Source organism: Sylvia atricapilla, chromosome W (genome assembly GCF_009819655.1).
Source record: "Sylvia atricapilla isolate bSylAtr1 chromosome W, bSylAtr1.pri, whole genome shotgun sequence".
In the NCBI taxonomy this organism is placed as follows: Eukaryota; Metazoa; Chordata; class Aves; order Passeriformes; family Sylviidae; genus Sylvia; species Sylvia atricapilla.
In genome coordinates, this window is record NC_089173.1 from 14,532,325 (window position 1) to 14,553,876 (window position 21,552).

The window sequence follows — 21,552 nt, forward strand, 5'->3', positions numbered from 1 at the left end:
AGTCCTGTGCTCCTTAGGCATGGAGACACCAGGGGAAAAGGCTTGGGAATGGGGTTGTTGGTGCATGTTGCCACAATTCACATCCTCAATTCAGGAACAGGGAAATACTCTCTTTTAAAACACAGGGTAATTGTTGACATTGTCATTTTTATTTTTGTTTTTCCTTTAGCTGAAAAAATCCTGGGAACCCTGAGCGTAGAGTAAGGAAATTATGCTTTTTCCTGTGGTGACTGAGCCAATAAAAGGCAGCTGTTGGGAATAATGTCCCAGTAGGCAAAGCAGCTCATCAATCTCAGCTGCTGCTTCTATGAACATATTATATAATAACGCCTCTTCTTCTACAAAAAAAAAAAATGCTATAAAGGTCTCTTCTTCCCCTAAATATCACCAGGGGAAGCCATAAATTCTGCTCCAGTGTTAATCTGTTCTATCACGGTGATATATCCATTAATGGATATCATATATCCATTAAACCTTCCATCCTTTCACAGAAAGAAATAACAATATTTCAGTGTTAAAAAGAAGTTGGGTTTTTTTTGCAAAGTGACTGATTTGTCTGACTTTTCCAGACTCCATATGCTGAGAGTCTTTTATCTAAGCAGGCCAAAATTCTTCCCTTTGCCATCCACGCCTAACTGGCTGCTCACTGCCAGGCTCAGAGCAGAGCTCAGCCCTTGCCAGACTTAACCCTTTATTCCAGCTGCCAACATGAGCCATCAGTGCACAGATTTGGGAGCAGGTCAGGAAATGCATTCAGCTAATTAGTGGCCCATCAGGAGTTGGAAAGTAAATGAAAGCTGCAGATAGGCCCTGGCATAACAGACAGGTCCTCACATGGTGAGCAAAGCAAGTGCTGTGCTTCTGGCAGCACTAAAATGGCATTTTCAGGGATAAAAATCTGCCTGCTGTAGCAGAGAAGAAAAATTTATTGTATTCCTAATAAAGTAATAACACAGTCCATACCTCCTTGGGCTATAATTTCAGCTTTTCCTGCAGATTATACAAATATTTACACTTAAATCATACTTTAAATATTATCTTTACTAAGAACCATATATATATATTGAGCATAAAAGCTGAGAATGTGGAATGCAACTCAACAAGGAGTAAATTCCTGCGAATATCAAACCATACAGTGGACAGGCCCTGCTTGGGATAGTCAGGGAGCTTGAGTGGGTGTTGTGAACTTCGCAGGATGGGATGCTGGAATGGGAGGTCTTGCAAGGAAAGCCTGAGAATACTGGCTGTCAGCACATAACTGAAATGAGAAACAAATATAAGGGAGTGCCTTTATGATAGCAGGTGAATATTTACAGAAATATTTCATTCCAGCACAGCCAGTCCATGAACATGGAAATTCCAGCAACAGGATCCTGGGCTTACTCTAAATGAACCAACAACCTCATGTGCCAGGAAACAAGACCTTCCTGTCTGCTGCACACTGATAGAAAGAATCTAAAGCCACTACACAATTCATAATACTTCATTCTGCTGAGTTATTCATTCTAATTTTTACATGATTCGACTACATCCCTGCTAATTTGCATGTCTATTATTAATATTAAATTCCCACTCAAAATCCCCTAGGGAAAATGGCAAGTTTGTTAATATCCTTGCAAAGGATTAAGCATGACCTGAAACCCAGAGTCTTTATAAACCCTTTGGTGCTTTTCCACTACTTTTACCTTACCATTTCCAACTTCAAAGTGTTGTTATACCTGCAGGACTGCCAGGCTGTAATGCATCATTTATTATGTTCAGCAGGTAGTTAACATTGATCTCCAAATGAATGTGATTGTTGGGTTTTATTTCCTGCAGCTTTCCCAGGGAGCTTCGTGTTTCTATCAGTGACGAGATGACAATTCATATTTCTACCAAATGATGCAGTGACTAATCCTATTAACTCTGCCGGAATACACGCTTCCAGTCGTCCTGCCACAGTGAGTCTGTGGGACTTTGCATCCTTGCTAGGAATATTATTCAGGATTTAGTCCATAAGTATGTTTGGTAGTACAAATAGTCTTTTCCTAAAGCAGGAACTTCCCAGGAATGACCACAGCCCCAAACAGACCAAATACTGCATATGACAGCTATTTTTTTTTAAGTTTTTGAAGTATTTTAGAGCAATTGAGGTATGCTCATGTTTTTTAAAGCCTTCATTGGTTTGGACTGGAAGCCCTGTGAGAAGGACCTTCATGTGTTGTAGGAACTGATATCAAGTCATGATAAACTTGCCCTTGAACATGTTGCCCTGTGAGGGGATCCCCATGTGACTAAGAATGAGTCTACCATGAGTCATGATGGAAAAATAGGACATCCAAAAAATCCCAAATATCCAGCATGACAGAATATGGATTACTATTTCATACTGTGCCCAAATTAAACTCCTCATTTTGTGCCTCCTGAGAACTCCCAGCTCATCAAGCCAATATCCTGGAACATTCCAGTAGAAACAGAATCCCAGGATGGTTTGGGTTGAAAGGGACCTTATATCCCATCTTGTTCCATGGACAGGGAAACATCCTAGTCCAGGATGCTCCAAGCCCTGTCCAACCTGGCCTTGGACACTTCCAGGGATGGGGCAGCCACAGCCTCTCTGGGCACACTGTGCCAGGGCCTCCCCACCCTTAAAGGAAAAAATTTCTTCCCAATATCCCATCTAACCCTGCTCTCTTTCCCTTAAAGCCATTATCCATGTCCCTTTTGTTGGGTGGAAAAAGTAGGACACATTTTTGTGGATCAAGTCTCATCCTGTGTTTACTTTTTGTGCCCTTGAAGGTGCCATTCTGTGGCACAGCCCAAGCCCACAGCTTTGCAGTGCATTTTGCCCACCCTGCAGCCTTATCTGCCAGGGAAGAGCTGAGCTATCATTTGTTATCCCAGGGAAACTCGATGGTAACTGGACTGAAAACTGATGGCAATTCATGCATTCTCTTGATAACAGGATAAATAAACGCTGCCTTCACCACCTACATTAACATTAATGGAAGGAAAAACTAATGGAAAACACTGTCAAACCAGTTTAAATATGTCCCCATTTAGGTTACCCAGATGCTTTACTGCTTCTCCTTGTTTCCTCTGGGTTTAAATTACGACTGGAAGTCCCTCCATGTTTGACATTCCTGCCTTTGGAGCTCATGCCAGCTGCAGTCCTGAAGTAAGTGAGCAAAATACTTCCAAATAGAGAAATTGATCTTTGAATTAAAATAAAGCTTTAGCAGGAGATCATGGACATTTGTAGTGATGTATAAAATGTGTAAGCAGGAAAGCCAGTGCAGAGATGAGAGGAATGGCAGAGTTTCTGTGGATGTTTCTGGAGTGATCCCCCAAAACAAGGCCACCACAGCAGCTCTCAAGACATTTTTTTACATCTTTTAGCCTCTTCTCCCAGGGAACAAAGGACAGGATGAGGGGAAACAGCCTCAAGCCATGCTAGGGGAGGTGCAGGTTTGACATCAGCAGGAATTTCTCCATGGAAAGGGTGGTCAGGCCTTGGAAGGGGCTGCCCAGGGAGGTTTGGAGTCCCCATCCCTGGGGGTGTCCAAGGAAGGACTGAAGGTGGCACTCAGTGCTCTGGGCTGGTGACAAGGTGGGGATCAGGCACTTGTTGGACTCGATGGTTTTGGATGTCTTTTCCAACCTCAGTGATTCTGGAATTATGTGATCTGTAAAAGGTCCCTGCACAACCGATTTCAAGTGCAAAGTAAAAATAATTGGAGCATTTAAGTATTCCCAGCCTTTATTGTAAACAAAAAAACATGGGAGCAGACAGAAGCAAAGGGAAGAGGATGGAGCTGCCACAGCTGCACAAAAACTATTTCAGCTGTATCCTGCCTGAAAATGCCAGCACATGGCAAACCCTTTGAAAACACACTGAATCAACATTATGGAATATATAAAAAGAGAATCTGAACAGTTTATCAGTAAAATATGAGCTAAATTTGATGAGACTGTTCTCTAGACTGCAAGTATCTGTTTCTATGAAAGTTGTGAGGAACATAAAAGCTGTAATTAGCATGGCAGATTTGCTTCATTCAGATGGAAAGCCAGATCTGCTTGGATTTTTTTAATGAAGCTCGTGCACTGTGGAATGCTAAGAGGTGGTTAATGAAACATTTTAGCATCATTGTAAGCCCAAACTCAGAGTTATTGCTCCAAAAAGAAAATGGGAAAATAAATGATAAAATTTAACAATATCATGTTTAATGATCCAACAGTATCCAAACATTTTTCCACATTGTGACTGCTTTATCAGGTGAAAGTGACCACTCAAGGACAAGTTGGAGGTTGAGTCAGGGAAATATTTTTCTAACCTTATAATAACAATGATATATCACAAAACTTGACTGGGACTGATCCATCTTATTCTGTGCTTCTCTAGCTGGTGTATGTAAAAGAAAACACCCTGAAAACTGCTTTTCCTCATCCTTTTTTTTTCTGGCAGAGATCTTAAATCAGATGGGATTCAGGGTCTATTGCAGTTTATGGTAACATTTTAAATCCCATAAAGAAAAAAACTTCAGAAAAATCACTAGGCGAGAATCTCAGTAAATTAAAATATTTATGACGTGGAAAAAACCCCTCTTTTGAATTTCATTGCCATGGTGGTGATGTTTGTGCAGCTTCCATTTGCCCATGTGCAGACTTTAGGACAAGAAAACCCTGAGTGTGATACCCATGAGATGCTTTGGGATATTTGTGTGGAAGTAGTTTCACAAAGGGAATTCTTTGGCAGGGTGCAGCAGGGAAAGCTTAGGAGCAGCTGGGATTGGGGATGCCAGTGAGGTGAGATGTATCTGCATCCAGGGATCACAGAATCCCAGAATGGTTTGGTTGTAAGAGACCTTAAAGATCATCTGCTTCCAGTTCCACTTCCACTGTCCCAGGTTGCTCCAAGCCCCATCCAGCCTGGCCTTGGACACTTCCAGGGATCCAGGGGCAGACACAGCTTCTCTGGAATCTGTGCCAGGGCCTCAGCACCCTCACAGGGAGAAATTTCTCTCTAATTTAATCTAAACCTCCCCTCTTTTACTTTAAAACCATTCCCCTGTCCTATCACTCTCTTCCCATGTAAATTGATCATCCTCCATTGCAAACAGCACCAGTTTCCAATGAATAAAGTGATTTTCCAGTCCCTTTTCCAATTAACCAACTCAGGACTCACTTATGCTTGGCTTCATCCAAGTGCTGTGGTCACGTGCAGGGAGTTACCTTCCCTTCATCCCAGGATCTCTTGTTTTACACAACACTTTGACTAATCACAACTTCAATGTTGCTGCTGATGTATTGTAACTGAGGTTAATTACATTAATAATAACTCCTGACAATAACCTGAGCACCTCAGTAAATATATTTGCCCTTGCTCTGAGTAATCAGGTTCCTAATGACTATTAAAATGCCTGGAAATTGTTCTTGTTGCCAGACAAGATTGAAGAAAAGAACAAGACCAAATTCTTCTAGGAGAGTGCAGGGTTAAAGTATTGGGTTGCAAACTGGTAGCAAATTAGTAAATAATAATAAAAAAAATACTACTACTACTAATGTTTATTTAGGCTTACCTGCAAATTAATTATATTTTTGAAAGCAGAATTCCTGGGTTTTTGTCCTAGTACATTTTGCTCACTTGTCAGAGTTGAAGGTGTTATTTCAGCACAGAATTTTTTAATATTTATCATAAAACATTAATGGTAAGACTGAGCTCCCAAAGCCTACCCAGATTCTCCAGGAATCACTTCAGAGAAATGACATTTTGAGGGACGCCTCTTCAACACAAAAGAGAGGTTTACTGACATTACCTTCTCCTTTCAGTTTCAAACCTCAGTATATTCCAATAACATCTGAAAAACCTAAAAACATGTAGCAATAAAGGAAGGATTTCTAAGCTTATTTAGGGATATGTCTATCTTCTGGCTTTCCAAGTGTTTGAAGAGTGTTCCTCTGCTAAAAGGGGATTAAATTTCAACACTGCCTTCTCTACTCCCTTTTGTTTTTAAATCACAGCATCAGCCTCAGAAAGGTCAAAGTTTTGCAATATCAAACAAATGCCATAATAAGAACTACTGCTTAGACAACAATTCTGACAATTTTAAGTTTTCTAGGGGATCATTTGGGCTGGTCTACCATAATCTGACACATAAAAAGTTGGACTTGATGATCTTGGAAAGTCTTTTCCAACCTTAATTCTGTGATTCTATGAATGAGTCAGGTGAGAACATGGCAGCAAAAACATTTGAACGAAACCCTCTCCTTCCAACCTGCCTCCACCCAAGGTTGTCACACTTCTAGAATTAACAGTAGCTCTCTGTAAAAGCTGGTTTTTAGGACTTGTACTGAGTTGTCATAAAGGCTCTGAAGGATGCATAGCTATAGTTTTAAAGGAATAAGCATGGAATTCTAATGAATATTTAATGGTGAAATCATTAGAATGTAAAATTGGCTGTGCTGTGGAGGGCAATTTCTCTCCTTTTCAGTTCAGATGTTGTGTCCTTTAAATGCCTGCAGGAAAAATGTGGATATTTCTGAATACACCTGAAAACATACCTGTTATGGGTGTGGAATTATACACTATGCACATGATGCCAGGAGCTACATGGTTGTGCCAGACCTATGGAACTGATTCCAAGACCGTCACACTGTCAGTTAAATTCCCAACTTCAGTCCTGCTTTAGCCAACTTTTAAAACATTCCTTCAACTTCAAACATCTGGTTAGTCCCATTCTTTGTCATGAGGCCAGGAAGGTGCTTGGAATTACATATGCTCCTAATCAGCTTAAATGGGAACTGAAATTCCAGCAGAAGTATGTGAAATAGAGCTCTGCCATATTCCCAAGCCATTTGGCAGCTCACAGGTTACTTGAAATTGCTAAAATATTCCAGAATGTGGAATCTGAAGGCGAGGGAAGAGGAATATATGACAACGTACATATGGAGTCACCACTGCTTAAGAAACAACAGTGGGGACTTTTCAGTAATGTTGTTACTTAGTATGATTTTACTTTATTTTCATTCCTGAGCTTTGGCTGAAAGAATATATTTGAGCCATCTGGCTGCAGAAACACTCGGGGGGTGTTTCAGAAGCAGGTTCTGGGTGCTGGCAGATTCCCAAAGGCACTTCTTCCACCTGGCTGGTGCTTCACTGATCCCATTTAGATCCCACCTGGCCACCACCTGAGTGTCTCATCTCCTTGCTAAATGTGATGCTGTGAAGTCAAGATATCATTTTAAACTGAGAAATTCCCAAAGCTGAGCTTTATCCCATGTATTCTGTAGGTGCTTCTTTACAGGCTTTCTTGAGGTCCTTTTTCCACAAGACTGGAAGGGGTTTTCTCACCAGATCTGCAAACCATGACTTGCAGCATTATTGATACGTTAATGTAAAACATGGCTTATGCCTTAGAAGGGAAATATTTTCCTCAGAAACATTGCGGAAACAGCTTGACAATTATCACATATCCAATTCTTAAACCACAAGTGCTATTAAAGGATGCATGTGTTTAGATGATCCATAGAAGACCAAAGTTCATCCAAAGCATATGGCTGGATAGACAGGGAGCAGGTTTTCACAAAAAACTTCCTGGTCTTTTAGTACTTTTAAGTATTCAAGTCAAGTATTCAAGAGGGCTGTCTAGGCAGGACAGAAAGAACAAATTTGCTCATTTAGCTAATTTTAGCTCTTCACAGTGAAATTTATTTGCAATTCCATTAGAACCACCAAGTATTTCATGTTATTAACCTTTGAGTAGTTTTAAATTGAGTCTATATGGTTTGCTGCATTTACTCTGAGTCATGAGTTATACAATAAAGTGATGGCTTTTCAGCAGGATTAAAACCTGATTACATTAAAATTCAGTTAAAAACCTGCGACAAGTGCAGTGGTTGACTCAGACTGTTAACTGGGGTTGTGTCTCTAAAATGAACAGCTCTGTCACTACATTGAGGGAGGAAGTTTGGTTTAACCAAGTGAAATGTCCTCTCTGGTACTCCAGAAGTTCTGACATTTGTCTCTTATTCCTCTTTCTCCCTTTTTAGCCAACTGATATCACAATGACTGAAGACTTGGACCACAGATTCAGTTATCTCACCTGGGATCAGATTAAAATCCTGGATCAGGTTTTAACTGAGGCTATACCTATTCATGGGAGAGGAAATTTTCCAACCCTGGAAGTAAAGCCAAAGGATATAATCTGTATGGTAAAGGAGCAGCTGACTGAGAAGCAGATCCATGTCAGGGACATCCGCCTGAACGGTTCCACTGCCAGTCACATCCTGGTGAAGCACAATGGCACCAGTTACAAGGACCTGGACATCATTTTTGGAGTTGAACTTCCCAGTGAGCTCGAGTTCCAGGTCATTAAGGAAGCAGTTCTCAATTGCCTGTTGGACTTATTGCCAAAATGTGTTAACAAGCAAAAAATCACGGCTCAGACCATGAAAGATGCCTACGTGCAGAAGATGGTCAAAGTCTCTGCCAACCACGACCGCTGGAGCCTCATCTCGCTGTCCAACAACAACGGCAAAAATGTGGAGCTGAAGTTCGTCAGCTTGCTCCGGCGGCAGTTTGAGTTCAGCGTGGACTCCTTCCAGATCATCCTGGACTCCATTCTGGCCATCGACAGAGCCTCAGACCGGCCCCTGACACAGGACTGTCACCCTGCCATCATCGCCGAGAGCATGTATGGGGACTTCAACCAAGCCATGGACCACCTGAAATACAGACTGATCTCCACCCGAAACCCAGAGGAGATCAGGGGAGGCGGCCTCCTGAAGTACAGCAACCTCCTGGTCCGTGACTTTAAGCCGGTGGATGAGGCTGAAATTAAATCTCTTGAACGTTACATGTGTTCCAGGTTCTTCATTGATTTTCCCGACATTGCTGAGCAGCAGAGGAAAATCGAGTCCTACCTGCACAACCACTTCATCGGGGAGGAGAAGAGCAAGTATGACTACTTGATGACCCTGCGTGGGGTGGTGAACAAAAGCACAGTCTGCCTGATGGGGCACGAGCGAAGGCAAACCCTCAACATGATCACAATTCTGGCTTTAAAAGTGCTCGGAGAACAAAACATCATCCCGAACGCGGCCAACATCACGTGCTACTACCAGCCTGCTCCCTATATCAGTGACAGAAACTTCAGCAGCTACTACATTGCTCATGGACAACCCCCTGTGTTCTACCAGCCGTACCCTTTCCACATACAGCTACAGAGCAGGATGGTGTAGGAATGCTCCAACCTCCAAGCACTCACCACTCCTCTCTTTCCAGTTCTCCTTAATAAAGGCCTCATTAAAGCGAGTTTTATCAGCACTTTTGAGTTAAGGACATATTTTTGTGCAAGCTGCCAAAGTTGTTTGGTTGATCAATGTCTAACTCACCATTAAGCAGGTGAAGTAAGTGAAGTGTCTGTCATTCGTGAAGTGCTTATACCTTGACATTTGTTTGGGCTGTATTTTTTTGCAATGAATAGAGAAGGATATAAATTATTCTAATTTTATAAAAATGAAATGCACTAAGTTCTGGGTTCTAAAAAAAAATCTTAAGCAAAATTTAAATGGTGTCAATGAAAACGGAAGCCTATGAAATACCTCTCTGTAGAAATGCCTAATGTTAGAAGGGACAGTGCTCTGGGTACATCAAAGTCAATCATCCCTTGGTTTTATCCATGCAGTTCCAGCAACATTTATTTGCAGCACCTTTGAAAACACACATTGATGAGTCATCTCTTGGTGGTGTGAGCTCTGCTGATCACTCCTCAGGTCAGTCAGAGACTCGGGGTCACTCCCCTCCCCAGAGTACTGGTTTGTACTGGTGAGCAGGAAATGCTCCTACCAAGATCAGACTCAGCATTTTGTGTATCCAAAATTTCCACTGATCCCAGTGAAAGATTTGGCTGCTCAAGTCAGGAAGCGTGAGAGCCCAGGATCTGCCTCACAGATAACAAAAGCTGTAAGAGGTACAACTATTCTGATTAAATTTGTCATGAAAACCAAGGCAAGAGAATGAAAAAGGAGGTGAAAATTGCGTAGAACGGGCTCACTTTCTATTGCTAATTTGTTATTGATCAGAGCTGCTTTAATGCACAACAAACAGAGTCAGGAAAAAACTCCAAAAGCCCAGGACTGCACTATTTTTAGGTGAATTAAAACAAATCCTTGGCAGTGGCATTTGAAAAACTATTTTATACTGGTAAAGTCCTGTCTGTGTTTAGATACCTGCACACATCCAGCAGTAGCAAACGAGGATTTATGATCAGGAAGCAAAACATGAGTTACACATTTATGTGTGTGTGTGAGTGCTTACCAAAGATGTTTTAAACATGTCACATAAGTGCCTCCCTGTGCCAGTTGCTCCATGAAATGTTGGAAATGGTGCCAGAGAACTCCTGAATTATGGAAAGGAAAACACACCCTGGAGTTGCAGAGTGTTTGTAGCAGAGACGGGCAGAGGGTTTGCTCCAGGATGAGCAGGTTTATGACAGATGGATCTAAGGTGGTGTCACCAAAACCAAACATGGGAAAAAGAATATGGAACAAGAAGGACTAGCAGGAAAAGGAGGTTTGGAAGGAGTGTGGGTATAAATTTGGAACAGCCAACTGGAAATGCAAGCTGTAGAGTTTCTGACATCGACTTTGTGTGTTGCTGTGTTGTCCCTGTCACTGTTCATCCTCATCTCCTCCTGCTCCAGAGCAGTGGCTGCATTGCATCCATTTACAACAGGTGTCGGGCCTTGGGAATTTCTTCTACTTGGGCACAAGAGTTTGATTTATTTTATGGAGAAATGTGGTCCATAAATGTGCTGTTTTAAATCACACATTTCTAAATTTTCTAAGGTCTATGAAGTCTGATTGCCAGTGAAATGTAGCTTCCCTTTTCCCCATTATATCCCTGTACATTTGAACAAAGAATTGTTCAAAAAACATTATCACTAAAGTCAACTTTTTTCTGTAAAATACAGTGCAAAAAATTGGTATTTCTGCATCATAAGAAGGGTTTGCTGATGAAGCTGATTCATTTTGTGATTTCTTTCATGAATACTGTTACTTTTGCTGATTTTTCAGGTATGTCCAATTTGGTGTCTGAAAGTACACTTTATTCCACTTCCACTAAGATCTTTCCATTGGTTAAACTATATTTAATAAAACCGTCAATTCTAATTGCTCTATGATCAGCTATGGTAACACCACATTTGCATGAAAGCACTTGTAGGGAATTTCTCCTGTCAGGAGCAAAATGGAGTAAGACATGATGGATTCCTTTTATTCCGGTTTTAATTGAACTGTCAGGATGACAAAGGGAACCTTTCCATTTAGTTTGGTGTTTGCCATGTTAAATAGCACAGTGAAATCCTGTAAGAGCCTTACGTGGGTCATGTCCCTGCTACTGCTTGGGATCTGCAGGGATGAGGAGCTGAGAGCTGGACTGGGGAATCTGTAGGAATCAGGCATCCAAATGCCTTAAATTTCAGGAGGAATGGGGTTCCTAATCTCATTAGATTTGTTGGAAAGTCTCGGTCCATCTGCACTGACCTGTGACCTTAATGTAGTGTTACCACGTTGATTTATTACTCCTCCACTCCTGGTTTCCATGGTTGCTGAGTGGAAAAATGGGTTGATCTTCCCAAGAATCAGGGAATAGGTCAGGCAGGAAGGAGCATTTTCAGCATCTTGCATGGCCAGTGATCCAATACCCAGAAAAATTCTTCACTAAGGTGTTCTCTAACCAACAAGTAGAAACATGCATTGGGTAAAGGATTAAAATACCTTTTAAATCAAATATTGTGGAAGTATAGGAGTGGTGGATTCACTGTGGATTTGTATAAACCAGCCTGTGCACTTGTACAGAACTTTATTTAAATATATATTGAATTCTGTCACCTCTCAGTTGATCCAGGTTAGGTAAGGAAAGGCTCAGGCAAAGTCCATAGAGCTGGTGGGAAGAATCCACCTCGTTGCAATGGGCTTTGTACCCCAAGAAAGAGGAAAGACTTAAGGGAGCACCTACAGGTAAAGGTAAAAAGACATCAATATGCAAAAATCTCTCAGGTATAAATAAACTCTTTAAAATTGTGGAAAAAAGTCTTATATTTCTTACCTAGAGGTAGTTCAGTTCTGAAGGTTGAGGTTGTGATTTTGTGTATGTAAGCATATATATATATATATATATATATACATATATATACATATGTAATTTATTTAGCCTTACATATATAAAATCTTGTGTATCTACACCTACAGGGGCAATTAACAAAACCTCATGGTTTTAATTATTTCCTTCCAGATCTTCTATTGATACCTGGTAGCAGTAATTGACCTGGAGGGGTTTTTTTGTTCAAGGTCATAATGACTCTGTAAAGTAATATTGAAAAGGGGATGATCTATTGACTGCTGCTTGCAAAACACTGATATCAGTGTGTAGGATGAAATATTGGAACCTCTTCTCCAGTAGTTAATGATTTTATCATGTGCAGATCTAAATCTACAAAGAATTGAGAGTTTTCTCAGTGCCACTCTCCTGAGCTTCATGTTTGCACTATAATTATATCTCGTTGTTACAATCTGTTCAATGATTATAATGCCTGGAAATTGTAATACTGATTTTATTTAATCACAAAACTTCTTAGGGTTTACAGCCCAAAGTAATCTAATATTGTCAGGACCTAAGTGTTACAGTTTTAAGTGCTTTCCTAAAAAAAAAGTCCTTTGAACTTTGTGTTTTGTTGTAAAAGGTCTATTTGAAGCAAATACTTTATGGTCATTCCTTTAAAATGTATTTTGTTAGCTTTATACTCAACATGTTACAGAGGTTTTTGCAATGGATAAAAGAAATGCAAATTGTCCTCAGTGGAGGTGTTGCCTCTCCATGTGTTACCTGGACCCTGAGGATCTGGGAGGGGATTTGGGTGGTGTTAGAGGAGTTACAGTGATAAATTTGGAATAAATATGGAGTTATACAGGTGTGGGTTCAAGATGAGCTGCAGAAATACCTGGAGAAAGGAGGGCAGCGAGTTGAGTTTTGGGTCGATCCTTTTTCTATTAAATAATCACATGGAAGAGTGTTCAGGACAAAGCTGTTGCAGATTAAATATTCCTCTTAATGTGCCATCTGAAGCTGTGGAAAAAATATTGTAATGCTACAAATATGTAAGAACCCCACCAATTTGCAGGTCATTAGTCCACGGTGTTGTCTGGTGCCTTGGGGTATTTGGGGGGTGATCATTAAAAGAACCTTTTATTTAATGTGTGGTTTCCTGTGATCCCTTGATTGATCCAGCTGGAGCAGGCAGGTTTCTCCAGGAAGCCAAAGTGGAGTGTGGTAACTGCAAGAGAGATGAAAATTTCGTTACAGTTCCTCAGGTGCATAAAGCACAGGCTCAGATTCAGCCTTGCAGACCCACAGGGAAGGTTCCAGAGAGGTTCCTGTGGATCTCCCATCCCTTGGAATGGCTCTGTGCTCCTTGTCAACAGGCTTGTGTCAAATACTCACATTTGAAGTGCCTACATCTCTATATAATAAAAACCTCGCTGTCTGCTGGGTCAATAAAATGAATACTTCAATGACAAAGGATTGGACTTTACATATGCACATCCACATACATCTGATCTCATATTTATCCAGGATTTCTGGTGATGTTGGGCCAAGGTCAGAGAAACTCCCACAAACTTGTGGGTTTTAGTTGGGCAACATAACGACATTCATTACAGTTGCATTTCTGGTTGTTTACTTGGATTTTCTGGGTTTTGAAGAGTGTGTTTGGGATTTTTAGGGGTTTTTTTCGGTGGGTTTTTTTGTTTTGTTTTGTTTCATGTGCTGAATTTTGCACTACTGCTCATTAATTCAGAGTTTTTAAAGAGGACAAGACAATATTGCTCTTTCTCTGGGGGAGATGTCATAGCTGTTAAATCCCATGGACTCTCAGAGTCTTACAGAAGAGGGGCAGGAACATTCTAGAACTTTTGACCCCATGTGAGAGCTTGGAAATTCCCAATTGGCTCAAAATGGTCCTCAGTGTTTTCCCTGGCTCCGCTTATCTATTCCTTGGGCACCAGAGCCATCCCAGGCTCTGGGTGTGGGAGGGCAGCGAAACCTTTTTCCTCAATTTTATCCAACATTGCTCAAAACAGGATTTTTTCCACCTCTTTTTCACTGTGCAATGGGTAAATTTTTGTAAAAGCCCTCCCATTATTTTAACCAGCAAATAATTTAATTTCCTGACTGGTGTTTTAAACACAGTTGGATTTTTAAGAGTTTGCCTCAATAAAATGGGAAGTGGGGAAGTGAGAAGGCAGCACATATAGGGGAGTTTCCCTTCCTTAAATATTCACCAGATGTTTTCCTGAGGAATTCAAAATCTGAGGAAATACATGAAGCTGAGAGATGCTTTGTGTTCTAGTCCCTGCCACCCTCATTTTTTCTGCTCCATCAATCCCCATCATTAAATACTATTTCATAAGCAAGCAATTTTCTTCTTTACAGCTGCCTCCATATTCAGCTCCATTTCATCCTGTGCCATTGCAGAACCTGTGCCTCAGAAATCACAATTAGTTACCATGGAAAGGAATTCAAGACTGTAATAAATACACTTGAAGGATGCTCACTCTGCCTAGGATTCCAAAATAAAAGTAAAAATAAGTCCTCTGGAGAACTGGATCACGGATGTTTATGGGCAGTGTGTGCTTGTACATCCCCAGGTTAGTGTCATTTTTATTTCAATTTCCTCATGTCTGGTGCATGGGAACAGCAAATCCCTCCACGATGCAGCCCCACTCCCTCCCAAGCCCACCCTCCGTCAGGAACCCCTTCCCCTCATCCTCTGTTTCATTTTCCTATAAATATTCCCATCCTGTTGTTGATAGGAGTTCATTCACACTCCTGGTTTGCTGCTGGGATAGACAGGGACAGGATGCTGCCCATATGTTCCTGTATTTCTGCACACACAAAACCAGTGGCATTTCCACGTCCCAGGAACTTCCCAGGGCCAGCTTTGCCCTCCCATTTTTCCCATGGAGCAGCAGGAGGATGTCAATTCCCAGCTTGAGATGATGCGATCCCACAGTGCTCTCACCATGCATGCCAACAATTTCTTCCTCCAGCGTTTTCTCAGCTCCTGGCATTTTCCAGACAATAGGCTGGACTTGCAGCTCATGGTTCTGTCTCAAGGATCTGAATGGATGTTGGAATAGATGCCTTTATATTGTACTGCCTGCTTATCCCTGGCTGTTCCCATGGAATGGCATTGGGCAAGCAAGGATCTGGCTTCACCACCAGCCTTGGGGCTGATTTACCCCCAGATCAGGAGAAAGAGCTGTGACCTTCCCATGTTAAAGTACCCACAACTCATTACACTTCCTTAAAATTGATTAAACACAATTCCATCCCAAACACTCAGCTGCAGAACATTACGATCATTTACGTTGGGAAAGATGTTGAAATACTGTATCCAGTTGTCCTGGGTTGTAGTATAGGATATATTCTATCACCATCTTCATGAACTGATGAATCCAGTTGTTGGAGCAGGGTTCTTCCCAAACCCCCCTCCCTCTGGGGTGCCTTCTGTTAATGGCCCTTCAAATGCCTTGCTGCATGACTCATAGGTAACTCCCTCCGGGAGCTCTCTCTCTTTAATGGGCCATCAAGGACCCCCTGTATGACTCATCATCCCATTGTGAGATGCTCCACCCACGGGGAGGAGCCAAGCATTCTCACCTGGATATAAGCTGGGATTTGGGATAGCACAGGCAGCTTACTCACTGGATTTCCAGAGGACCAGAGCTACCAGACCTTTCTATGGGATCACTGGTTCAGGTAGACCACCTCACCTGGACTGCTTTCATCACCCTGCTCAGGTTGTATTCTGACTCTGTCAGTTGTCTTTTTGTATTATTGCATTTATTTTATTTTATCTTTTTTCCATTTTCTTCTCATTAAATTGTATTTCTGACTTGGAGCCTCTCACTCGGTTTGTTTTCAAACCACAACACCAGTGAATGAATTTGTCAACTCTTATTGCAGGAAAACAAAATGTCACAAGTCTTTCCATCCAAGGTGTGATTCAGGCATGTGTGCTGTGCTTATTTCACTGGGAAATGGCCCTGGGTACATTTAGGTGCTTTCCTGAACTGAAATGGGATTTTTTTTCCCCATGGTTTCTAAGTCAGGTCATAACAAGAAAACAGTTTCTAGAACAAAAACTAAGGAAGATTGTTTCAAGGGACTCTAATTAATAGGAAGTCGGACAGAGCAAATGACAGGTCTCAACTGATCTGGCTACAATGTCAAACTCCAGTTTATTATTTTCTCACAGCGAATTATATAGGTTTACCACATAGTTTATAATTACAGGCCATACAAAGAATGCAAGCCTTATTTGTCTAAGTCTTAAGGTGGCTAAAGTGTCAGAACTACAATTCTACATTTAGAAACCCATTACTTCCCAGAACACCTTAATATAAACTGTGAATTTTCTACTGCACCACAACTGTGAATTTCTAACTGCATCACTGTGGCCTGCAGGGCCTGTGGGCCTCTGAGGCCCACAGGCCCTGCAGGCCAAAGGGCCCAGTCTGGAATTGCTCAAGCTTCACTCCAAGTATAAATCATGTCCTCAATCTCTAAGGAATTCTGTTACAGAAGATCTCTGGGAGAGAGTGGTTTAGGTAAAACCAATCTGTGCTTTTGTGAATGTACAAAACAAGGGGTGCTCAATGCCAGTGGGAAGCCAAGGAAGAAGGACCCCAGCCTGGAGCTGCTCCCTTGGTCCAGGGTGAGGACCAAGGGTGAGGCTGAGTGATCCCAGCTTTGCCAGTCTGGGAGGCAGAATGGAGCCTTTAGACATGTCCATGTCCTGCCCAGTGGCCATAAAGAACCCTCTGTCCCGTTTTGCTGAGACTGCAGCTCTATGGAAACACTGCTGGACATTGTCATTTATGGCACTTCAGTCACCCTGGAAACAAAGTAGTTGCTCCCAGAGGTGACTTTTACACAGCTAATTATATCATTAGTGTCAGGGCCACTGAACCATGGCCATGTCCCTTCCCTGGGCTGGCACTGTCGATGCTTCCATGGGAATGACCAGGCTCCACACCTCAGAGGGGATGTGCCCAAGATGTGACAGGACCAGGGTGAAGAGTCACAGCTTTCTGCCACTTCTCCCAGGGCAGGTTTGGTGGCTAATTCCAGTCCTGCATTGGCTAAAAAAGACTATTTGGAGAGCAAAAAACTGCTGATGAATTCAGTCTGATTTATTGAGCACTCTGGCCTGAAATATTTCTGGTGCCATCCCCATGTGTGGGACTTCAGCAGCACTCCTACCTCAGAATCCACTGAAGCAAAAGAATTCAGTCAATAAAAGATAATTACAAAAAAAAAAAAAAAAGAGCAAAGTGAAAGCTTTCCTCCCTCTTTCCCAGGGCTTCCTGATCAGCTCCAGCAATGCTGATCAGCACTTTAAGGTTTCAGAATGACTCAGAGGAGATTTTGGTGGGTGTCCAAACCACTGCCTGGCACAAGCCCCTGGTTCCATGGGTGACCATGTCCAAGAACCATGTCCAGCCAAGATCTGCTGCAATAACAGTCTGCCAGGCTCCTGAGATCTACAGGCAAGCAGGAAAATGCTGCTGTTTACCTCCTCAGTTGTTCATACCTGAAGCCAAATCACTGCTTATGAGGTTTTGTGAAGTTTAACAGCATTAGAGCCACACCCTCACAAAGAATATTTGCTTTAGTTTCTGAGTAGCAAACAGCTCTGTAAAGAGCTAATAAATGATGGTTGGAAGAAAAAACCACTGAATTATTAAATCCCTGTCCTGAAGGCTGCACAGGTTGGCTCTGCAGCCTAACGGAGCTGCTTCCCCCAGGAACAGCCCTGATGGATGGGCTGGTGGGTCTGGGGCTGATCATCAGCATCCAGCTGTTCCACAGAGGTGTTGCCACCACGATTGGCTGGGGCTGGCAGCGTTTTGGGGATGATCAGTGTGTTTTGAGAGGCCAATCCTTCCCCAGAGCTGCAGGTGGTGGGTTCTGAATAAGGGGAAATAAGAGGAGGGATGAATGGGCACGTTAAAGCTGAAAACTGAAAACAGTGCTTGTGGATTTAGAGAAATCAGTTAAAAAATAATGAAAATCACTAAAGAGCAACTGAGAACCACATGAGTCGGGTTCCCCTCACCTGGGAGAGATGGATGGCTTTGTTAGCAGGTGATAACCAACAGATCCAGCACTGCTGGAGGCACAGGTTTAACCAGGGAATATGGAAACCATAGGGAGATGGATGTGGAGATATGCCCAAAGCTTGGAGAATAAACCCAAGTGCCTGGTGGATATTTTTCAGCAAAGACAAGTAGTGCACTTGGGGAATCTTTTGCTGGGGTTCAGCTCCACAGTTTAAATGCAATGGGAGTTTTTTTTCCCTTTTTGGTGATGCTTCTATTTATCCCTTATTCCCATCACCCCATGTGGAAAATCCCTGGACCCAACCATGCACCCACCTCTGACATTTCTTTACAGCCACTGGAGTTCTTGAGGATCCTCTGCCTGCTCTGTGCTGCAGCAGTTTTTTGCTCTAAAGAAAAAAAAAAAAAAAAAAAAAAAGGGCAAAATGACATGTCTTTACAGAGGAAACAATGCCAAAATGAAATTACTCCAGACTGGAAATAAAAGGAAGCAGGTGGCTTTTGACTGGAAATCCTTTATTGAAAGGTTTGGGCTGGAGGGCCCAAATTCCTGTACTCACCCCATCCCGTACCATCCCGGCTCTGGGAAAGGCAGTGGGACCAGAGGTTGGGCACTGCCTTAGTCAGCAGAGTGGGTTTGGGATCCTCTCCCAGATTCCTGTTGGGAAGACCTCATGGAAGGTGGGGGTGAAGGGCTGCAACACACCAGCAGAGCCTGTTCATTGTCATTGTTCTCCATGGACAGAGGGGAATGGGGCAGGAATGGTTTCCCACTGCCAGAGGGCAGGGCTAGGTGGGATAGAACTGAGAAGAAAATCCTCCCTGTGAGGGTGGGGAGGCCCTGGAATGGATTTCTCAGAGAAGCTGTGGCTGCCCCATCCCTGGAAGTGTCCAAGGCCAGGTTGGACAGGGCTTGAAGCAACCTGCGCTAGTGGAAGGTGTCCCTGCCCATGGCAGGGGTGGGATGGGATGAGGCAGGATGGGATTTAAGTCCTTTCCAACCCAAACCATCGTGGGATTCCATGTGCTTCTCAGTGCTGTGCTTGGAGTAACTCTGGCACAGATCCTGCTGTAAATCCAAGGACACTGCAGCAGAATTCCTGCTCCCACCAAAATCCTCTGGCAGCCTCTGCCTCAGGTGCCAATTAGTTCAAACCTAACTCCAGCTGAAGAGCACCTGCTCATAAATATCCACAAATCCTCCCACATCCTCTTTGCATCATCCTCCCTGTGCTTTGGTGGGAGAGAACATGAGTAAATGACTGACTCACAAGGTTATTTCCCAAATTTCATGCAGTTTTCAAGTTTTCCTTGTATTTTGCATTAAGATGCTTTTATAACCTTGATTACACAGAGCGCAGACCCAAATAGCTCTTGAATTCATAAATATGGAGCAATCAATATATTTTATTTTGCAATTATTTGGATAAACAAATAGAATATTTTGGGGATGCTCAGATGTGCTCTGTAAGTGATGCCTCCCATTGTCCTTTAATTGTAAGGATTTGGTAAATAAGCTTTAAAGGGTCTATTAGTATTCATTAGGGAGAAGCTCCCATACATTTTCTGCAAAATTAATGGAATAGAACTGTTTCCTCTGCTGATGATATGGCTGAGCTGCAGCCCAGCTCAGTGCAGGTTTATTACAGGTATCTTTTTCTGGTTCTGCCCAAATCCTGCTTGGGAAGGTTACAAAGTGGCTTTTTTCAGCTCCTGGATCTATAATGAACACAGGGGTGGGCACTCAGCAGTTTTCTGAGGATTTTCAGGGTACAGTCCATTGCCCAGGCAAGAAATTATGCTTGAAATCCAACCGGATCTTAGAATGCTAAACCAGCATTACCAAGCCAACACCTTTGGGGTGTCCCAGTGCTCCCCATGGTCAACCCTGAAAGGGCAGAAGGTGCTGCCAGTGCTGGGGTGAGGGAAGAGGAGGTGATCCCTGACAGGAGGGTGTGGGGGCACATGGAAGGCAGCTCTTCCCTCTCCTTTTTATTTTTTGTTGGGTTTTGAAACATGACCCAAACTTTTTTTTCTTTTTAAATAAAACCAACTGCAACCAAAAGCCCAAAGGACAGCTACAAAAGTCCAGAAGGATTTATAAAACCTCAGGTAAAGAGCTGAGGAATTTCTCCTCACTAATTAGGGAAAACTTGACCTAAGGAGGATTTAAAGGGTCTCCACATGGTGAAAAATTCTTGAAGAGGTGAGGAAGATGAGCTGAGGCTGAAACAGGTTGTGCCAAGGGATGAAAATTCCACCAGCACACCCCTCATGGATTCATGGAAGAGGAGGTTTTGTGGGAACATCCGCACCAGTGGCTTTGTAAGGAGCAGGAGGCAGCACATGGGAACAAACTTTCCTGCATCATCCCTGGAAAACAACAGCAACTGCCTGTCAGGGTGTGAGGATATAACATAATCAATGCATTTATAATGGAGCATATAAAAGAAAAATAACCCCAACCATGAATGGTGAGCTCTTTTGACAGAACGTTTGTTATGGGTTTCTTGTGGAGATGCCAACTCGGCTCCTGGCAGGTGATTAATAACCCGGAATTGGAAAGATCCCACAGCCAGTTCCAGGAGCTGAGTGAAAAACGAGCGAGGGCAGAGGCTGCAGAATGTGACAGGTTCCTACAGACAGAGGTTAAAAATGACTGAGGGGAAGCGTAGTTAAAAAACCAACTCAAAACCAATCAGGAAAGCTATTAAGAAATCAATTAAAATATAATGAAGGCTAAGACATTCTGAATTTTCCTCTTCCAAAAAGTCTGGTTAAATCAGCACAGGGAGTGGAGGAGTGTGGGTTCTCATCCTGAAGGGAAATACTTGCTGGAACAGTGATCCATCAGACTGGGAGAAAGTTCATCATCAGGGAATTATTTATGGCAAAAGAGAATGCCACCCCCAAGTCACAGCAAACTATGGGATTTGGCTCTAAATCCCAATGGAAGTGGCAGAAGCCTCGTTCATTTATCCAGAGGATCTGTTTAATAAAGAAGGGAACAGGTCAAGCAGCTGATGGCTCTATATAAATATTTAAATGGCACCAGGGCAGCCCAGCATTAGCCTAAACCCAGGGGTTTAGGCTAAATAAATGAAGCTGGCCTTTCCCACCTTGTCCTCTGTAGCTTGGTAAATATTTGGGATGCTCAGCCACTGAGAACAGAGTTTGGGAACAAACCCACACCGGGCACTGAATTTAAGAGCAAATATCTCCATGCTCCCACTCTGAGGGAAGAAATGATTGCTGCTTTCTGGTTAAGTCAGAATAATAAAGAATTTAGTAAATTTGCTGCTTAAAGGCATCTGGAATTACAGAAAAATGATGTAAACTGAAATCTTATTGATATTTTGATCCATCTCAGGGTCAGGTGAGGACATG

At 42.5% G+C, this 21,552-nt stretch overlaps 1 protein-coding gene across 1 annotated transcript; it reads left to right on the forward strand.

Moving 5' to 3' along the window:
• Window positions 1-8,043: 8,043 nt before the first annotated feature.
• Window positions 8,044-9,284, forward strand: LOC136373239 (terminal nucleotidyltransferase 5C-like). Its single transcript, XM_066338158.1, has one exon. It carries the CDS (start codon window positions 8,044-8,046, stop codon window positions 9,217-9,219), a length of 1,176 nt encoding a protein of 391 aa, XP_066194255.1. The 3' UTR covers window positions 9,220-9,284.
• Window positions 9,285-21,552: the final 12,268 nt, after the last annotated feature.